Below are 20,820 nucleotides of genomic sequence, written 5' to 3'. Positions count from 1 at the left end.
AAAACGCCTTGGGCATATATACTAGCCAATCCCACTGCTTTTTCTGACTCGCATAATGAGCCATGGATTTTATAATTTTGGCCTCATCCATATGTTCCCAAATATCTCTCCATGTCTTTCTTCCAGGGAATACTTGGCTGGGTTCTACCTGGGTTACATCAGACACAGGAGCACGGGTTATGTCTAGAAGACATTCTTTTTAAGACAGCGTACCAGAGAAGGCACTCTCTCCTGCGAACAAGCAAGGTCGCTCTGCTTTGGTGGGTGTTTCACTCTCTTCTGTACACATTCACACACCACTAGTTGCAGTTCAAAGCGGCAAACTGGCCCCCAGTTAACATCTTGTGAATTACACGGCCTCATATCCAGTTCCTGCACTCCGTCCCTCCTCCAGAAGCCAGGAAGATGCTGGGCTAGGTTTTAAAGGTTAATTAGGTATCATAAAAACATAAATGGAATCACTAGAAATAAATGACCTTGATCATTCCTTCAGAGCACCCATATTCCAATAAGAGAGTAAACAGGCATTATGGATGGACCAGCTGTCACTAGGGCTCCGACATGACCGTTCTCTTCATATGGAAAACGAAACTAATCCTAGTCATAGAGGAGTCCTGGACTTTCTAGGGCAACAGTACCTACGAGCTTTAAAAAGCTCGTAGTAGGGCAGGCATTTAGTCTCGCAGAGACACTCATCAGGACAACCTCCGTCCTGTATTGGTGACTGGGTTTGATGCCCAACTCTAGCTCCTGACCTGCTACAGCAGGTCCTGGTAGGCAGCAATGAGGGCTCAAGTGACCGGGTTCCTGCCACCCACGTGGGAGACCTCCGTTGTGTTTTTAGCCCCAGTTCAACTCAAACCATTATAGGCATTTGGGGAATCAGCAAATAGAAACTCTCTTCTTGGATGCTGTGTCACCATGGCATAGTGGGTTAAACCCCTGCCTGCAGGGCTGGTATCCCATGTGGGCACCGGTTCATGTTCCATTTGCTCCACTTCTAATCCAGCTCTCTGCATGTAGCCTAGGAAAGCAGTGGAAGATGGCCCAAGTGCTTGGGCTCTGGCACCCACATGGGAGACCCAGAGGCACTTCCTACCTCCTGGCTTTAGATCAGCCCAGCTCCAGCCATTACAGCCATCTGGGGAGTGAGCCAGCAGAGGGAAGACCTCTCTTTCAGTCTCTCTCCCACTCTGTGACTCTGACTCCCAAATATTTATTTTATTTATTTTGGCTGGGCCATGCTGAAGCCAGAAGACAGGAGCTTCACCCGCGTCTCCCACATGAGTGCAGGGACCCAAGGACCTGGGACATCCTCTGCTACTTTCCCGGGCACATCAGCTGGGAGCTGGATCAGAAGTTGAGCAGCCAAGACTTGGACCAGCGCCTATATGGAATGGCAGCATTGCAGGCCACAATGCCAGCACCAAATAAATAAGTTGTTAAAAAGAAAAGAAAAGAAAAGAAAAGAAAAGAAAAGAAAAGAAAAGAAAAGAAAAGAAAAGAAAAGAAAAGAAAAGAAAAGAAAAGAAAAGAAACAAAACTTTCTCTTCTTGTCATCAGTAAGACAGCTATTTTATGTCTAATACACTAGGCCACGGCCCTGCAAACAGTAATGAAACCACAAATATTCCATTGCATTTCCACATCTGCACATTGGTCGTTCTACATGTGTGTGCCATGGGGTTTGTATTGCCTCTCCCACGTTTTTAACCTTTTCATCTATTAAAACACAAATCTTCTCTTCTACATTTGCTCTACTAAGGACAAATAGGAATTCTATAACAGTGAATCTTTAATCTATCACTGAGGGGACTATGCATCAATTCCCTCCGTAAAGTTACACCTGTGCTTAATTACAGGCTCACAGATTTAAGAGGCAGAGAGGTCAGCCACAGCTGGTTCTGAAGCCCAAGCTCAGCCACAGCTTGAACGTGCGATCTGGGGAAAACGCCTCGCATTGCCTCTCAGCCTTGTGCTTTCCTGATCTGTAAAACCTGCCTAAAAGTTGTATCCACCGCACGCAGCAGCCATGAGCATGAAATGAGAGGGTGCAGTTGAGGTGCCCAGGCCAGGGCCTAATGCACAGTAAACCTGGTTGTTTGATCCAGAGTCAGAGCCAGAGCTCAAGGACACAGGTTTTGGGACCAGACAAAATGAGCAGTTAGGAGACAGCACGGTGATAAATGTCAGCTAATTGCACCAGAAGCATGCAGGGTCAGCAGGATGCATTTGCACTGGGTAGAAAAGGTGGCCCTTCCTCCAGGCCTGTGTAGCACCAAGCTAGGGCTCACAGCCGGGGAGGTGATGGAGTGTGTTGCATGTCAGCCCATCTTGCCCTTCCAGAAGGCGTCCTTGCGCGAGACGGATGATCACGACCCTCATTATCTGTAAAACCAGGTGGTGGAACTCCGTGGTCACTGAAATCCTTTCAAAATCAGACAGGGGAAGAAAAAAAAATCCCTTCCTGTGTTGTACGTGTGGTGCTTGGTGACGGTGATGGAGAACTGGGCTGCCCCTGTGCATCCTCCTCTGCGTTCCAGGGATGACTGGCACACTGCTGCTCCTTCTGCCCCACGGCTGGGTGAGTTTCTAGCTTTCCCGTTTTAGTCGTTGGCTCCTCAACAGGCTGAGTGTGCTTCCAGGAGCCTCTCGACAGCCCATCTGTCTGCGCTCCTCGGAGCCACGGTCCACCAGTGGGAGCCCTGGCAAGCCCCCGAGGTGCGTGCACGGGGTGCAGGATCCTGGCAGGGGGCAGGGCAGTCAGAACCGCACTTGCTTCCTGAGTGGCATTGCTATTCGGAACGAGCAAACTCATAAACACTGGATCAATAGTTACACCGCGAGACATCCACTGCCAGCAGACTCTAAAAATAGAGAGGAGGAAGGAGGGGCAGAGAGGTGCTTTGTGTGCCCCGCCTTGCCTTGAAAACACTAATATCCCTGTGGTCCGCCTGAGGAGGAGTCCATCAGTAGGGGTAGTGTTTCCACAAAGGCTTAAGGACTTGGTAGGGAAATGGGGCTCCAAGAGGAAGGCACGCATCAGGAGTATAGCTATGAAATAACGGACACGGAGCACAGAGCAACCAGGCTCAACAACCTACCTGAAAATACAGGTAACCTCATCAGCATCTGCAAAAGAACCACCCCACACAGGTGCACAACACGGACAGACAGACAGTGAGCCATGTGCTGAGCGAGATGCACACAAGACAACCCAGGCAAAAGCACAGAGACAGTCGCGGGCATTCATCCCTCCCCCCTTCATGCAATAAGATTTAGAGAGCACCGCCCGTGTGCCCCATGCTGGCCATCCGGTCCTGAGTAAGACAGAGACTGCACGGAATCCGAGGATCTTACAGTGTGGCTGGTGAAGACAGACCACACACAGAGAACCAAATCAATGGATGGGATCATTTCAGCTAGAGAAGATGGCTCAGAAGAAAACAAAAATCCAGGAAGATGGGGTAGTGAAAGGCAATGATTTTTGAGTTGGGTGTTGGGAAAGGCCTCGGTGGGTGGATTCCCTCTGAGTTTCGACCACAATGGCAAGAATCAGCTCGCCCATGGGCAGAGCTGGGGCTGGGATTTTCTGAACAGTGAACCACTGGGAGAAAGGCTCTGTCCCCGATAGGTTGGCTGTGTTCACAAAAGAGAACAAAGGGCAGGATGCTCACAGCAGAGGGAACCACGGCAGGGGAGGGGCGGTCAGTGCAAGCCCAAGCTGTTCAAGGCCCCCTCAGTGCTAAAAGGGCCAGGGAGCAGAGAAGAGATCTGCTTAGGAGGTGACACACTAAGGCTTCCATCTATAGGACAGAGTGCCTGCTGCCCAACTCTGCACACGGGGACACCCTGGGTGCTGAGGAGCGCCATCCTGGGCCATTCCGTGCAGCTGCCCTAACACAACTCAACCTGGACCCTGGCATTTCTTAACTCATCCCAGAAAAGCGACATCATTCAGTGCCAAAGCTAAGGTCTAGCCACGCAACAGAAGGTGCGGTTCAGCCTGATACTCGCTCACTGGAGGATCCCTATGAAATAATTCATTTTACTGACTGTCGCCTTATTTGGGGAACCTGTGGCCATGGAACACAGTCGTGGAAACTGCTGAGTGTGGCTCTGATGCCCAGCAAGAGTTCCCGAGGGGCAGCCCAGCCAGGTTCTCTGGCTCTGCATTGATGCCCCCAGGGGGCCATGGAGCTACCCTCTGCTTCATACCATTCTTTACCACCTAGCCCACAGCGTTGCTTTTGAGCTGGGCCCTGCTCCCTGGAGATCCAAGCCATGCCTTAGACCATCTCTCATCCCAACCCTACCTCAGCGCCCTTCTTGAAAGAACCTCTGGACACATCAGTGTGTTGCATGGCCACAGCTGGACTTCAAAGAGAAAAGTGGTGGGAGTTAAACTGCATGTAGATTTGGGGCGGGGTCTGATCTTCATTTGGTTTCCATTCATTTATTTCGCTCATGAAGCATCCCTGAGAGCATGGGGGGGGGGGGGGGGCGGGGGCGGGAGAGTTGCTCTTGGCACAGGGTAGGAGCCTCCCCTTCCAGTAGCCAGTAGCTGTGCCCCAGCCCACGTGGAAAAATAAGAGAGTTGAGCGCCATTGCAAATCAGGGTCTACATCAAAATGAGTGGCAGATGTTCCATGCCGCTGAGGAACTGGGGGGGGTGGTGGTGCAGAATCCAGGGGGTCTTGAGTAGTTAGGAATGGCTTGGGCACAAAGTCCGGAGCCAAGCCTGGGTCTTTACCCCAAGCCTGCACATTGCTACTTGTGAGGTTTTAGGTAACTCCCTGGGCATCAGCTTCCTCGACTGTAAATGCAGGATAATTAAGTCTATTTCAGAGAGTTTTGAGGATTAAATGTTACCATGTACATAAAATGCTTTTTTTTCTTTCTTTATAAAAGATTGATTTATTTATTTGAAAGACAGAGATACAGACAGAGAAGGGGGGAAGAAAGAGAGAGAGAGAGAGAGAGAGAGAGAGAGAGAGAGAGAATCTTCCATTTGTTGGTTCACTCCTCAAATGGCCAAAAACAGTTGGAGCTGGGCCGATCCGAAGCCAGGGGCCAGGAGCTTCCTCCACGTCTCCCACATGGGTGCAGGTACTTGGGGCATCTTCCCCTGTTTTCTCAGGTTATATTAACAGGGAGCTTGATCGGATGTAGAGCAGCCAGGACTCGAACCAGTGCCCCATATGGGATGCCAGTGCTGCAGGCAGAGGCTTAGCCTTCTACACCACAGTGCAGCCCCATAGAATGTTTAGCCAACAACTGACATATTATTCATCTTGTTAAATTATTACTGGTGTCTCATGATCTGACTCCAAAACTTCCTAACCGTGCCACCTCCCTCAAATGATGTAAACTCTCCAGGCCTCGGTTTCTCATCTATAAAGATGGGTATAACAATAGCACCTGCAGCATGCTGTGATCAAGGTTAAATGTCATTCTGAGGTTGGAGTGATGGCTTTGAGATACAAAACACTCACATTTCCCTCAAATACTGACGGCTCAACAAGCCTTGCCTGACAGTATTTCTGCAGATTCTGTTTTGATGTCACCTCTCCCTTTAAAAATATGCATACAGAGTATCAGCAGGAGGGCAGAAAGAGTGGGAGATGGCGAACTGTTTGCAATTCTTTGCAGGCTGTCAATGGCGTGTTAAGTGTAAGGTTTCCCAATACCTCCAGCAGGATCATTAGAGCTAATTGGATAAAATAAAACATTTTTTTTCAAAGTTTCCTCACATTGGAATCTGCTGCTGAAGCATTTATTCTTTGGGGATTGGGAAGAGATCTTCAAGAAGCGATACTGAAGAGAACAAAGCAGAATAAAATGAAATTAGAGCAAAAAGTCCTCTGCTGGTTACGAAGAAAACTACAAGCATCGTCACCACCATCACCCACAGAGGTGGACAGCGGATGGGGTGACTCCTGGGGCAAAGCAGAGGGGCTCAGGCCTCCCCTTATGGTGGTTCCTTATAGCTTGGTCATGATTAGCCAGAAGAAAAAAAAAGGAAGGAGAAATGGAAGGGAGAGGGAAAGAACAGACCACCACCTCTTGCACACACAATGAAAATAAAACAGTCCAGAACCCTAGGTTGTTGCAACCCAGAATCAGTTTACATGCAAATAAAGTGATCCTTATGCAAACAAAATTCATTCTGCATTTCCTGCTTGCCTGTCTGCACTGACAATTAGAAAATGCAGAGCCTGGGTGCTGGAGAGCCCAGGGCTGCCACTCCAGGAAACCACAGCCCCAACAAGGCAGCCCTTCCTGGCTCCAGAGCATTACAGTAGGCAAATGAGAGGAATTCTGGGAGACATCAAGTTGCCTGTTACACCTGGGGCCTCACTTCCTGACCCAAGGCATGGCCGAGTCAAGGCCCAGCTCAGGTGACCCCGTGTGGTAGAACTCTGTCCACTCCGAGGGTCCTCCTTCCTCCCTTGATGCTGACACAGAACTGCAGGTGATCCGGGCTGGCCTTTTAAAGGCCCTGGCTGGTGAGAACCAACGTGAGCCTCAGGAGGGAAGCCCCACCATAACCTTCTTCCTTCCTCTTTACCCAAACAAGACTTGCATGTGGAAGGCATTTGTACTAAGACAAACAAACATTAATGTCAAAGAGACAAGGCCACAGACCCCCTGCCCAGGATGAAAAAACAGGAAGCAAGAGAAGCCAAGAGAAGCCAGCCAGCTCCAGACCCTGAGACTGGACAGAAGCTGCTCCCTGCCCAGGACTGAACACACCGCTCCCTAGAGAGAGCCCTGACGCTCAGGAGCCTCGTGGGCCGCCCTGGGGAGACCAGATCCCAGCATCTCCAACCCCTTTCATTTTTCCCTTATCGTGAGAGTCCCTGCCTGTCCGAGCCCACTTGCTATTTATTATCTCCAAATCCCCACACAGCTGTCTTCCACCTTCTTGACAAAAATAAATAAACCACCCCATCTTGATCTAAAATGTTTCCCACATGACCACGTCTGTATTTTGTCGCTGGGGTGGGGGTGGGGAGGCTTCCTCCTTGCAACCCAGGGTTTCGGGACAAAGGAGGCGTCTGGACAGGGTTAAATTCCATTGGCTATATTGCTCTAGACATTTACTTTTGCTCTTGTGCTTTAGAAGGCTGAACTGGCTGCATCTTTGCAGCTGCCATGAAACCCCTTTCTAAGGCAGGCACTCGATCCCGGCCGAGTGGAGGCAGCTCCACGTTTCGCCTTTGTCCAGAATCCTTCCCTCAACAGCGCAGTGCAAGAAGTGCAGAGGTGCTCACTGGGGCCACCAGCATTAGCCTCCCAAAGACAAAGGATCATGGGATGCTTGCCGCTCCGCACAGCTTCTTAAATCAAAGCACTTCCCTCTGCACTGTCCTGTCAACATTCTCCTTTCTGTGGGTTATCGCCCCAGGGATGCAGTGCACAAACAAACCGGAACTCAGAACAGCCATCACGCGCCAAAACAGTTGGACCCTAGGGGCATTTGCCAAGGGCCTGCACGGGTAAAAGGTGAGAACAGAGCTACATTGCCTTGCGGTGACTTCAACACCCCAATCTGGAAAACTTTATCGAAGGAATTGTTTCCATGAACCATCTCAACTTCTTCGTCCTGCCTCCCCTGGGAGAAAATCCCAGAGTGACATTCCCCACTGCAATCATGAGTATGTTGTCTCCTGTGAGCAGAGTGGTTTGTCAACCCTGGAAATTGAGTCAGCGTTTGTTTCTAGGGACAAGGCAGGCAGGGAGACAGGAGCCTCCCACCCAACAGAAAACAGAGCCCCCTGGCTCCTGGGAGCCTGAGCTCCAGAAACCACCAGGGCCCAACACCACACTGGCACCCTGTCCCTGCTGGGTAAGGGAAGTTTTGCACACACGCTGTTTGGGCGGACAGCATGAATGGATCTCAGTTCACCAAAGGAAATAATATTTTCCTGTAGACAAACCCGACTGCTTCAGCCTCAGAAACCACATTCAGACAGGAGAAGGCATCTTTCGGTGCCCACCAGCTCAGGAAAGCCCTCGAAGCGTCAGGCCCAGCAGAACACAGGGTCTCTGCCAGGGTCCGGGAGCCCCGGGGGGAAACAGACACAGGCACTAGCGACAGGGGCAGAGGCAGGGCATTCACACCACGCAGCCCCCTCCTTGGGGGACTCACTGACTCCAGAGGAGGCTGCTCACACTGAGCCCCCTCCAGGCTCCCAGCCACCACGGCCACCAAGCTCAGGCACAGGTGCAAAGAGTCCCTGCTTCCAGCTCGCTAGCGCAGACAGCCACCTCTCACCCCGCACAAAGTCCCAGAGCCCAGGAGGCCCGTGGTGGGGCAGCAGCTCCGCGCACTGAACCGAAGAGCGTTCGCCCGTGACCGCCACATTCCCGGGCAGCGCACTCAGCTCACGCAGGAACCACGCAGCCAGGGAACCCAGCGCCCTCTCTGCCCGGCCCGGGCGGGCTCCAGCGCACACACCTGCACTCCTGCCCCTCATCCCCTCCCACCCCCGCCCCATCCAGATCCGCAATTTTAGCAAAAGAGCCGCAGCTCCCTACCTGAGGGTGGCGCTCTCCCCCTGCCGGACCGTCACGTTGTCCATAGCTTTGGGGAAGGTGGCATCGCCGCTGCGCACCGGCACTCCTGTGGGTACAAGGAACAGCAGCCTGAGAGACACGACCACGAGGCACTTCCAGGGCAGGAACAGGTACCCACAGACCCCCATCCTCGACAGCCACAACTTCCCAGAACTCCGGCAGGCAGCGGCACACGCCCCCCGGGCGAGCACAGGAAGTGGGTGGGGTGGGGGAGCGAGCTCAGGGACGGAGCGGTTGAACTAGCGGCGACCGGGAGGCGCGCGGAGGCGAAGAGCGCGCAGACTCCTCCAAGTCCAATATTCCTCCCTCAAATCCAGCCTCAGCCTGCCAGCCTCGGAGACCCAGTTTCCACCGAGGACATCCAGAGGGGGGGGGCTTTCTCCGTCGCTGCGGCGGCCTGGGGAGGTGGCCGAGAAAGGGCAGGTGCAGAGAGGTGTGCGCAGGGTTCAGGAGCCGCTCCTTCGCGTTAGCAGTTCAGACATGGCACTTTGGAGAGGAGTAAGCACTTTGGTACCGGAAGGGGACGGGGCTGGGTGGCATCCAGCTACCCAGAGGCGGTCTGCGAGGCCTCCGTTCCGACCAGGGGCAATCCAACACTTTCTTTGTAAGTTTCGGAGAAAGGCTGGGCCCCCCAGCAAACAGTCTGCAACAATAGCCGGTGGAGGAGGCGGCTGCGCCGGCCTCGTGCGAGCCGCACCCGGGGATCTTGACGCAGCCTCTTCGGTCAACTTCCTCGGAGCCCCGATGCGCGCCGCAGCCGCGGCGATCCGGCAGAGCTCGGCGGGGCAGTGGCCGCGGCGAAGGGCGAGGAGGCGGGCGCGGCCCGGCGGGAGCGGACCGCCGCGGCCCCTCTCCGCTGGCTCGCTGGGCACGGCGAGGCGCAGCCGGCACCGGAGCCGCGCGGACGCCACGCTCAGCGGCCGCCCCCGGCCCCCGCGCCGCCTTCCTCCCGGGAGCAGCCCCGACGCGCGCGGGCCCCGACCGCCGGGGTTGTCATGGCAGCAGCTCCATCCCTGACCGCCACTTTCTCCCGGAGCCGACTCGCAGCGCGCGGGCGGCGGGCGGCGTGGACGGCGCGCTCATCCCGGCGGCGGCGGCGGCGCGGGGCTGCGGGGCGCGGGCGCCCACCTTAACCCCCGCCGCGCCGGGCGAGGCCGTGCACCAGCGCGGTGGGGAGTTTAACCATTCCCACCCCCACCCCACCTAGGAAGAGCGGGCGCTTCGAGGTTGAGAAGATAAAGTTACCACGCCGTCTTAATAAGCCCAAGACATCTTAATAAGGGTCACAAACTAATTGGCTAGGGAAGGGACACCTTGCTGCATGCCCCTTTAAAGAACTCAAATCCGGACCACCAGCGTTCTGAGTTGATCTAGTGCTGAGAGGATGTTTTAGTGACCTCCACTGCGTTCAATAGTGCACCCTTTAGCCCCTCCCGCCAAGAAAGCGACTTAAAACCTGAGACTCAACCCCAGGAGGCTAAATTGAGCTCTTTCCTATGTAAAACAAATGCAGAAATCACAGACACCTCTTGGTGTGTGACAGTGGCGGAATAGCATCACAGTGTGGCACAGTTCTGACACAGTTGCATGCTTGCCCATCCTGCTGTCCACATTAGAAGGTGCTAGGCTTGCATCCGTGTTGCTGCTGGGGTGAGTGTAAGCCTTTGCTTCCCCATGGTGCATACTCCCAGCGTTCTGGGCTTCACACTCACACAGCTGATCTGGAAACCCAGGCAAAGACTGGATTTGCTGGCATTCCCCGCTGTGTTCCCCTGCCTGCTGCTGGCCCCTTGGTGTTTCCATTGCTGCTTCTGCCTTAACTTCAGCTCTGATGAAAGGTAGCACATTTCCTGTACCGCTCCCCATCCCCGGGGAGAAGCAAGAGCAGCCCGCACAGCAGTGGGGACACTGATAGGTGCTCATCTCAGGGATCCCCACGTCTGGACTCCCAGCACTGACCTAAAACCTCCCTGGGGACAAACAAAAGGTAGCACTGGCTCCAGCTGTTTTTGGCTGGGTTTACCAAAGTCCAACCGGGGAAGCTATTTGGGAAAAAAAAAAAAAGCAACCATTAAATAGCAGAAAAATGTTCTTGCACAAAGCCGTCCAACTCCAAAAAGGCTAAAGCTTTGGGACTCAATTTCTGTGACCCTCGTGGCCTTGGTGCTATAAAAGTCCCTGTGGCTGGGGTAGCACCAGCCACTCACAAGTAGATAAGACACTGGAGATGACATCATATCCTCCCACACAATCACAACAGAGGCAGGGTGGCGGTGGGCATTGGCATTGGAGATGTGGATGCGAAACTCCAAGGGTCAAAGAACGACGAGAAAGCTTGTCTTTCTGTTTTAATTGTTGACCCAATCCTGCTTAGCTGGGGAAAAAAATAGTCTGCAAATTGACACTAAAGATCACGAGATAACATTGTGTTAGTTCATCATCAGGCCAATTTTCTCCTCCTCTTCTCTGGCAACTTCTACTGATATCAAATTCCCAGGGAAGCCATCTGTCCATCTTCTCCACTGGGGCCACTTGATATATGGCACCAAAGACTCTAATTGTCAGCCTATGGCTGCAACATGTGACTCCAAAAATTACATCTTTATAGAAGCAGAAGCGATGCTGTTTATATCTTTTTAATGGAAAGGAGAATTAACCTATTTGAGCACTAGCCCATTCACTCAAGATCTTCTTTTTATTTCCATGTTCCGCTGGAGACTTGTGCAATACGAAACTGAATGATTAAGATATTAGATGGCAGAAGACAGAAGGAATGAGACTGTGCCCACTTTCAATATGCTCAATCTGGGGTTCCTCTCTCAAAACCAAAGTGTCACCTTGGTTATCCATCTGTGCAGTTCAACCACACCCCTTACTCCCCCACTTAACCTCCCTATTCTGTTTTTTTTTTTTTTTCTTAAAGAGTGATTTATTTTATTTGAAAGGCAGAGCTACAGAGAAGGGGAGAAACACAGAGGAAGAAAGATCTTGCATCTGCTGGTTCACTCCCCAGGTGGCTGCAACCAGCCAGGGTTGGGCCGGGCCAAAACCAGAAGCCAGCAGCTTCATCCAGGTCTCCGATGTGCAGGTAGGAGCCCAGGGATTTGGGCCATCTTCCATTGTTTTCCCAGATACATTAGCAGGGAGCTGAATTAGAAGTGGAGCAGCCGAGACTTGAACTGGCACCCATGAAGGATGCCAGGGTCCCAGGTGGCAGCTTAACCAGCTATGCCATAACACCAGCCCCAGCCTCCCTGTTCGTAAACACATTCACATCACAGCCAGTGGAGTCTTTTCCCTACAGGCCTAAGAATCTCAGGGATGATTCGTCTCATGATAAATTCTAATTCTGCCTCTTGCATCTAATTCCCAGGCAGGTACAAATGAGCATTAGTTTTTGCATCTAGGAATGTGGATAATGACAACAGGCCTTCCCAAGGGGCCTACATACATGATTAACTCTACAGGAAAATACTTAGAAATCCATTTAAGATGGAAGCAGCTTTATTAATACATCTTTCCAGCCACCGCTTCATTACTACGGCTGGACAGAAAAGAGATTCATTGTAAGGCTCTTTAAGGTATTCGGTTTATGCCAATCTGGCCTAAGATAGACCACTGCTGTCCCTACCGTGAAGACAGCACTGAGCTGCGGCATTGTGGAAAGCCCCACAGAGCCCAGGTGTCTCTCGGAGTGGACCATGAAAAGTCACTCATGCCTGCTTTGCAGGTCCGGAGCTGCAAACCTGATTCAAAACTTGGAGTTTCCAAAATGACGAAAGGGCAGAGATGCTCATACAATTAACGAGGCAGAATGCCTTGCACTCAAAGCTGCTATTGAAGTGGTTTAAAAAGATGAAGTTCAAAGTCATATGTCAACTCCCTTCTCTTCCCCTGATCCCTAAATATAACCAACACTTAGTGACTTATCTTATATCCTGTCTCTTGCTTCATAAAAACTGCTGGATTTATTTTATTTTTCTCGGCATATCCAAGTTAATGAAAAAGGGATGACAGTCAGAGCAATTTCATTATTTGTGTTCTTTATAGAAACAACTTCCTCTCTGCCTCCTGGAAAGCAGGCTCCTAACGAGCATACCTCCACCTCCTCCCTACCCCTGATCTCCCTCGCCTTCCTCCCTTCCTCCTTGCATACACATATACTGTACACATAAATCAACTTGTCACAGCTTGTCTCTGCGCTGACAGCTGTAATTGCTTCAGGTTATAAAAATATCTATAGGACAATGCCTTTCAAATTCACACACACACACACACACACACGCACATGCACATAGGCACACACAGAGCGAAAGGAAACAATCATAATCCCTTTAATAATCTTGGGACTGCAACAGAGGCAACCCGAGAGGCACTTGTGTGCAGACCCCAAAGTGCAGCAACAGATGAGGAAAGATTTATGGAGATGTCTGGCAGTCGGAGTGGGGAATGAAGCAGGGTGAGAATGGGGAGCCGATCCCCTTGCAAGGAAAATTGGTGATAGTTTTGCTGTTACTCTGTTTCCTCCAGCAAGCTGGAGTTCACTAAACAGCCATGACTCTGACACACACACACACACACACACACACACACACGATCAAGACAGGAGCACCCGCCTCAGAAACACCAGTTCTGCTTCTCCTCTTCTAAAAAGGCTAAAGGCTCCCCTCTCCTGGTGGAGATTTCAAATCGGAGTGCAGGCAGGGAGATGAGAAAAGCAGGCGGTTGGAGAGTGACAGGACATCAAAGAGATACGGGAGGATTTAATCAGGAAAAGCAGTGCACATCTGGATAAAGAGATGTCTCTGGGGGATGGGGGAGCAATGGCCTCCAGGAAAATGCATGCTGGGTTTTTTTTTTTTTTTTTTGGTTGTTGTTGCTGTTTGGTTTTTTTTTTTTTTTTTTTTTTTGCTTCTCTATGAATAGGGGGTGAAAATAATTTTGCTGTTCACCTGGGCTACTGTCCAGCATGTTAGGTTTCCAGCAAGAAGAGCAAACCGGCCACATGGAGAGGGGCGAAGACTGCAGGGAGAGAAAAGAGGTCAGGAGCAGACTGGAGAAGAAAGGGAGGAAGAAGAGGTGGAGGTGGATTATTCAGGGACCTGAAACCCAGGCAACTTCATGGGATGCAGGGAGATCGGTAGAACAATCAGAGTAGACAGAGATGTGGAGGAGGAGGAGGGTGAAGAAATCAAAATCAAAATCAAAATGCCAAGGAAGAAAAAGGCAGGGACACCAATGGCGACATCCCGAGAGCCAGGGGTGGGGTCATGGGAGCAGATTCTTCTTCTACGTTTCAGGTGGCAAGAGATCCTGGACTCAGGCAAACACAGGATGATCCATTCCGAAGGAGGCTTGCCAGGTATTTCAGCAAAGGAGTTAGCCCAGAGGGGCATCAAGTTAAGCACTGGCAAAGCAAGACTAGAACTCAGGACTCCTGGCTCTTATTCCAGTGTTCTTAGTACACCTGTCAGGTAAGGGTGCTTCTTCAAAGCTGAGTATTTCATCTGTGGACAAGAAAGTCCACAGAGGACCTGATGCTGTCACTGTTCCATGTAATGCCAGCCACCCAATTATTCGGTTGAATTCAGTTTTATTTTATTTTATTTTATTTTATTTGTCCAATAAATCAGCAAGTAAACCTTGAGTTCCTCATGTATGCTGGGAACTGCGTCAAAAACTAGGGAGGTAAAACAAAAGGCATGATGGTCCCTGCCTTTAGAGTGATTGCCAGCTGGTGCTCCTGGGCTGGCCAGTGTTTTTATTTTTGTTGACGTTTATGAGCAGGGAATTCATACTGGACTCCACCCTGTGCTCCTCCTATGTCATGGAGAATCTCCTTACACCCGAGAAAAATAAGTTGGGCTCTGCCTCCCACTTGGGTGTGGGCTGTCCTGTCCTGCTCGTCCAGGTTTCCAGGCAGGACTTGAGTTTGCTAGCTTCCTTTAAAGAGGCAATAGGAGGGGTAAGAGTATTCTTGAGGATTTCTTTTCCTTTTTTTTTTTTTAAAGATTTACTTATTTATTTGAGAGACAGAGTTGCAGACAGAGAGAGGAAGAGACAGAGGCAGAATATTCCATCCTCTGGTTCACTCCCCAAATGGCCACAATGGTCAGAGCTGTGCCGATCCAAAGCCAGGAGCCAGGAATTTTTTCTGGGTCTCCCATGTGGGTGCAGGGTCCCAACCATTTGGCTCATCATCCGCTGCTTTCCCAGGCTACTAAAGAGAGCTGGATCAGAAGTGCAGCAGCCAGGACTTGAACCGGTACCCATATGGGATGCCGGCCCCGCAGGTGGTGGCTTAGCCTACTAAGCCACAGTGCAGTCCGCTCTTGAGGATTTCTAATGTAGGCAAGAAATCATCTCAGTGCACCTGTATTCCATGCCCACTCCAGGCCCCTAAAGCTGGGAATGAAAACAACAAAAAAGAAAGTCCCGTGGGTCTTGCCCCCCTGAAGCTCACTGTCCACCTGGGGCGATGGACGTTAAGCAAGGAATGCTGCCATACATGATACCATGGTGACAGGCACTGTGGGGCAGAAGTGGAAGCAGGCATAGGACAGAATGTTCACATTGAATGGGGAAGATCAAGAAATGTTTCCCCAAGGCAATGGGGTTGAGCTGAAGGTCAGTGTGAGGAGGGGGTGTGGGGAAGGTGCTGTGGGCAGGAATGGCAGTGCAGATGGAGGGTGCAGAGCGAACCTGCCTTTGATGGGCTTGGCCTGCGCTCACCCAGGGGTGGGGACCCTTTGTTCTGCCAAGGGCCATTTGGATATTTATAACATCATTCTCCAGCCGTACAAAATGATCAACTTAAAAATTAGCCTGCTATAGATTTATTGAATTTCTAGTCCCGCCTGCGGTTGCCTTGGCAGGGCCAGACCCAGTGATTTCTGTGGCATTCTACAGCCAGGCAGGCCAGACAGGCCCCACCCAGACTGAAGCAGTGAGAAGTGGTGGAGGGGGATGGGTGCTGTGGCACAGTGAGCTAAGCCATGGCTTGCAATGCCAGCATAGCATCCACATTGGAGGACTAGTTTGAGCCCCAGCTGCTCCACCCCGCATCGGATCAGGTTTCCTCCTAATGTGCCTGGGAAGACTGGATGATGGCTCAAGGACCCAGGTCCCTGCTATCCATGCGGGAGACCAGGATGGAGTTCCTGGCCCAGCCCTGGCTGTTGTGGCTATCTGAGGAGTGAACCAGCTGATGGAATCTCTCTCTCTCTCTCCCTCACTCTGTGTGTGTGTGTGTGTGTGCATCTGTCTCCATCTCTCTCTTTGTATCTCTGTGTGTGTGTCACTCTGCCTTTCAAATAAATAACTAAATGTGTTTTTAAAAATACAAAAATAAGTAAACTGAGGTAGGCACCTCTGAGGCACAGTTGTTTTGGGGGTCAACGCTGTGGCTCTTCCACCTGCAGTGCCTGCATCCCATATGGGCACCAGTTCTGGTCCCGGCTATTCCACTTCTGATCCGGCTATCTGCTGTGGGCTGGGAAAGCAGTAGAAGATGGCCCAGGTCCTTGGGCCCCTGCACCCTCGTGGGAGACCTGAAAGAAGCTCCTGGCTCCTGGCTTCAGATCGGCACAGTTCCGGCCATTGCAGCCATTTGGGGAGTGAATCAGCAGATGGAAGACCTTTCTGTCTGTCTCTTCCTCTCACTGTGTGTAACTCTAGCTCTCAAATAAATAAATAAAATATTTTTTTAAAAAGTTGTTTTGGTGCAAAAATATTTTGAAACTTTGGATTTTTTTTCATAACAAGTATTTTCCATGAAGTTTTTGAAGGCTCCTCATATTGATGGATTAAGAAAGACCATGGTGGCCAGTACCGTGGCTCACTAGGCTAATCCTCCGCCTGCGGCGCCGGCACCCCAGGTTCTAGTCCCAGTCGGGGCGCCGGATTCTGTCCCAGTTGCTCCTCCTCCAGTCCAGCTCTCTGCTGTGGCCTGGGAAGGCAATGGAGGATGGCCCAAGTCCTTGGGCCCTGTGCCTGCATGGGAGACCAGGAGGAGCACCTGGCCCCTGGCTTCAGATCAGCGTGGTGCACCGGCCACAGTGCGCCGGCCTCAGTGACCATTGTGGGGGGGGTGTGAACCAACAGAAAAAGGAAGACCTTTCTCTCTGTCTCTCTCTCTCACTGTCCACTCTGCCTGTCCAAAAAAAAAAAAAAAAACCATGGCAGAGCCAGCACTGTGGCATAGTGGGCTAAGCTTCCACCTCCAGCATCCCAATGAGTGCTGATTCGAGTTCTGGCTGCTACACTTCCCATCCAAATCTCTGCTGTGGCCTGGGAAAACAGTGGAAGATGGCCCAAGTCCTTGGGCCCCTGCACCTATATAGGAGACAGAGCAGCTTCCAGCTCCTGGCTTTAGATCAACTTAGCTCTGGCTGTTGCGGCCATCTGGGGAGTGAACCAGTGGATGGAAGAGCTCTCTCTCTCTCTCTCTATCTTTCCCTCTCTCTGTCAGTAACTCTACCTCTCAAATAAATAAATCTTAAAAAAAAAAAAAAAAGAAAGACCATGGCATTGGCCTCTCCTTCTTTGCTAGCTGTGGTGGGACCTTGGGGACACGAGCTAGCCTCATTTATATGCTAGGGTTTCAGATGTTGCCCAGAGAACGGGTTGACGTGAGGGAATGGCTGCAGGAGTCTGGGGGCCCTCGTGTCCTTCAGGCTGAGACTCGGGGTGCTGCCTTTCCCTCACTCTAGTCTGGCTGTCCTTGGAGTTCCCGGGGAGATCCTGGAGCAGCCTCCAGGGCTCAGGCCCGGGGAGCACTCCTGGTGCTCCTATCTCAGGTTCATCCCGGATGCTGAGCAGAAGCCTCACACTGAGAGGTGGTCGAAGGAGGAAGGAGCTCAGCCTCACCCCCTGCACAACAGGAGGAGCTGTGACCCTGCTCCCACGCCACCGTCGCGACTTTGTGCCTTCCAGAAGCACACGGAACTCAGGCCTGTGGGAAAGGGCGTGGGCTAGGGAGCAGGCCGTGGTTTTCTCTGGAGCTGTCTGGGAACTTGCTCTGCCTCATTCCCCACCTACACTGGAAAGGGGATGCAACCTGAAAATAAGACAGGACCCCTTCATCCTCAGAAAGGGAGTCCCCCCTCCCTGTTGAACATGGTGGTGGGAATGGGAGAGGGAAGAGATGTATAATTTGGGACATGCTCAGGCTGACTTGCCCCAAGTGGTGGAGTTGGAAGCATACCAGGGGATTCCAATTCAATCCCATCGAGGTGGCATGTACCAATGCCATCTCACTGTTCCAGGTGATCAGTTTCAGTTCACAGTTGGTCATGGTGAAGGGACTGGGAGTCAAAGGGAGCACATAGACAAGTCTAGTACCTGCTAACGCTAACTGATGGAGTAAATAAAGGGGAGAGTGATCCAACATGGGAAGTGAGATGCTCAGCAGACTCGTAGAATGGCAGATGTCCTAAATAGCACTCTGGCCTCAGAATCAGCCCTAAAGGCATTTGGAGCTGGCTGAAAAGCTCATGAGAGTATTTCAGGCATGGAAAGCCAAGACACTCTGGCAAAAGATCTCTGCGAGTGAGATCCCAGTGGAAAGAACAGGTCATCAAAGAAGGAGGTACCTTTCTCTGAAGGGAGGAGAGAACCTCCACTTTGACTATGACCTTGTCTAAACAAGATAAGAGTCGGAGAACTCAGAGGGCTTCCATAGCCTTGGAAACTCATGACTGGAGCATAGGGAGATTACTGATGCCATAGACAGGAGTGTCAATTGGTAAAGTCAACAACAGGAGTCACTGTGCACTTACTCCTCATGTAGGATCTCTATCCTTAATGTGCTGTACATTGAGATTTAATGCTATAACGAGTACTCAAACAATATATTTCACTTTGTGTTTCTATGGGGGTGCAAACTGTTGAAATCCTTACTTAATGCATACTAAACTGATCCTCTGTTAAAAAAAAAAAAAAAAAAAGAAATTATCAATTCCCAACTTGACTCTCACTGGGATTAAACATGACAATAGGTCTGCTCTGATTTCATCATCATTTAAAAAAATCATCTATTATTTTTCACTTTATGTTTCTGTGTGGGAGCAAACTGTTGAAATCCATACTTAATGTATACTAAGCTGATCTTCTGTATATTAAGATAATCGAAAATGAATCTTGATGTGAATGGAAGGGGAGAGGGAGTGGGAAAGGGGAGGGTTGTGGGTGGGAGGGACGGTATGGGGGGGAAGCCATTGTAATCCATAAGTCGTACTTTGGAAATTTATATGCATTAAATAAAAGTTAAAAAAAATAAATAAATAACATTAAATAAATTTATTTCACAAAAAAATAAAAAAAAAAAAAGAAAAAAAAAAAAAAGAAAGGGAGTCCCCCTTCGACTTCCACCCACCAGCCTCCAGAGCCTTCTTTGTCTGATAGCTAAAACCAACCCTTCCTTGACCGTGCAAGGCCTGACATGCCCAGGCCCCCATTGTGGGTTGGTCATGTTACTCCAACCTCCTCTGCCTGCCTCCTCTTGCCCAGTTTCTACGTCCGGGGCAATGGCTCAGATCAGACTCCCAGTCTCTGTGGAAGTAAGCTGCAGGCAATCGTCTCCATGCATGTATGCACGGTACTTCTCATGTCCACAGACACAGCCCAGCCAGAAGTCACAAACTGGCTTGTCAAATAGCCTTTGGATAGCAATTGCACCAGCCCCAGACTTGAAGTTTCAAACCCCAAATTCACTGTCAGAAAGTTGGCTTATCTGTGCCTCCTCACCCCTTTCTCCCCAAACAATCAGCTGTTACTCATATCTCTCTTTAACATCTACTCTTTGGGTTGTTTATTTTATTTATTTATTTATTTATTTATTTATTTATTTATTTTTGAGATCTTACTCCTTGTTCCTCAGCCAAGAACAGTTCACTTCCATCCACTGTTTCATGACCCAAATACACGCAACGCCTGGGGCTGGGCCAGGAGGAAGTCAGGAGCTAGGATTTCAATCTGGGTCTCCCACATGGGTGGCAAGGACCCAGCTCCTTGAGCTGTCACCTGCTGCCTCCCAGGATGCACATTAACAGGAAGCTGGAATCAAGAGTGGAGCTGGGCTGGCGCCATGGCTCGCTTGGCTAATCCTCCGCCTGCGGTGCCGGCACCCCGGGTTTTAGTCCCAGTTGGGGCGCCAGATTCTGTCCTGGTTGTTCCTCTTCTAGGCCAGCTCTCTGCTGTGGCCCGGAAAGGCAGTGGAAGATGGCCCAAGTGGTTGGGCCCTGCACCCGTACAGGAGACCAGGAGGAAGCACCTGGCTCCTGGCTTCAGATCGGCGCAGCGTGCCGGCCATAGCAGCCATTTGGGGAGTGAACCAACAGAAGGAAGACCTTTCTCTCTGCCTCTCTCTCTCACTGTCTAACTCTGCCTGTCAAAAAAAAAAAAAAAAAGAAAGAAAGAAAAGAAAAGAAAAGCAAAAGAGAGTGGAGCCAGGATTTGAACCCAAGAATGCTGATACGGCACGTGGGCATCCCAAGCTATGACGTAACTGCTGTGCCAAATGTTCACCCTGAAGAAGTCAACTCTAGTGAGATAAGAATTCAATCAATTATGTACGGATCCAACTGTACTTTTTATTGGAAGCTTGTAGTAGCAGAAATCAGAACACCTGGGCTATAATTTCACTTTGTCATCCTAGATAAGTTACTGCCTTTTTTTTTTTTTTTTTTTTGATATTCAAGCTGCTTCATTTGTCAAAAGAAGCAACATCATTTGGATCCTTGAATCATTGAGATCTAATGGTCAGTTCACCCAAATGAGCTAATATACTTTGGAAGACTTCAAAGAGTGATCCCAGAGTAAGATAAGTGCCCGGGAGGGAGCCTGAGGTCCATGGGCTTGTCCAGGTCTCTTCCCCTTGCCTTCTCAAAGAGGAGCTCGGAAGAAATGACTTCCAGAAACCCCAGGAACTGGAATGCCCATGACCACGATGCTTCTCAATCCTCTTCTCTAAAAGCCGTTTACCCAGCAGAGTCATGCACCAGCCCCTCCTCCTCCCTCCCTTCCCCTCTTCTCGCTCACCGAGGTGTCTGCTTCTAAATTCTGAAAACTGGTCTACGCAGGCATTTAGCAACTGCCCTGAATCGAAGATGAGCCGATGGAAGAGTCACGATGATTAAAAGGCTTCCGATAAAGGATATCTTTAAGGAAAAGAAGATCCCACAATGCAACCAGCGATGCTAATCTTCAATAAATATGCTGTTAATATTTAACTGGCAT

The 20,820-nt window shown here is 50.7% G+C and overlaps 1 protein-coding gene and 1 long non-coding RNA gene across 6 annotated transcripts in view; one reads left to right on the top strand and one right to left on the bottom strand.

The window, feature by feature from the left end:
- The window catches only part of NTM (neurotrimin), a 1,090,341-nt gene that overhangs the window by 464,160 nt on the left and 605,361 nt on the right, over positions 1-20,820 (bottom strand). For 2 of the 5 annotated variants that reach the window (XM_070048355.1, XM_008259092.4), the window contains one exon: positions 8,545-8,629. In XM_070048355.1, coding sequence (XP_069904456.1) covers positions 8,545-8,629 — 85 coding nt within the window. Of the gene's footprint in view, positions 1-8,544; positions 9,669-20,820 lie in introns of those variants that run through there. The other 3 variants (XM_008259097.4, XM_017342503.3, XM_002708837.5) reach the window with 2 other exon arrangements.
- Positions 8,577-16,315, top strand: LOC138843665 (uncharacterized). The gene is made up of 4 exons (XR_011378590.1): positions 8,577-8,693; positions 11,529-11,671; positions 13,884-14,057; positions 16,005-16,315. It is a non-coding gene; the product is annotated as an uncharacterized lncRNA (long non-coding RNA).

This window comes from Oryctolagus cuniculus, chromosome 1, assembly GCF_964237555.1.
Source record: "Oryctolagus cuniculus chromosome 1, mOryCun1.1, whole genome shotgun sequence".
Taxonomy (NCBI): Eukaryota; Metazoa; Chordata; class Mammalia; order Lagomorpha; family Leporidae; genus Oryctolagus; species Oryctolagus cuniculus.
Note: the sequence above shows the minus strand (reverse complement) of the source record. Positions and strands in the feature narration are given on the sequence as shown.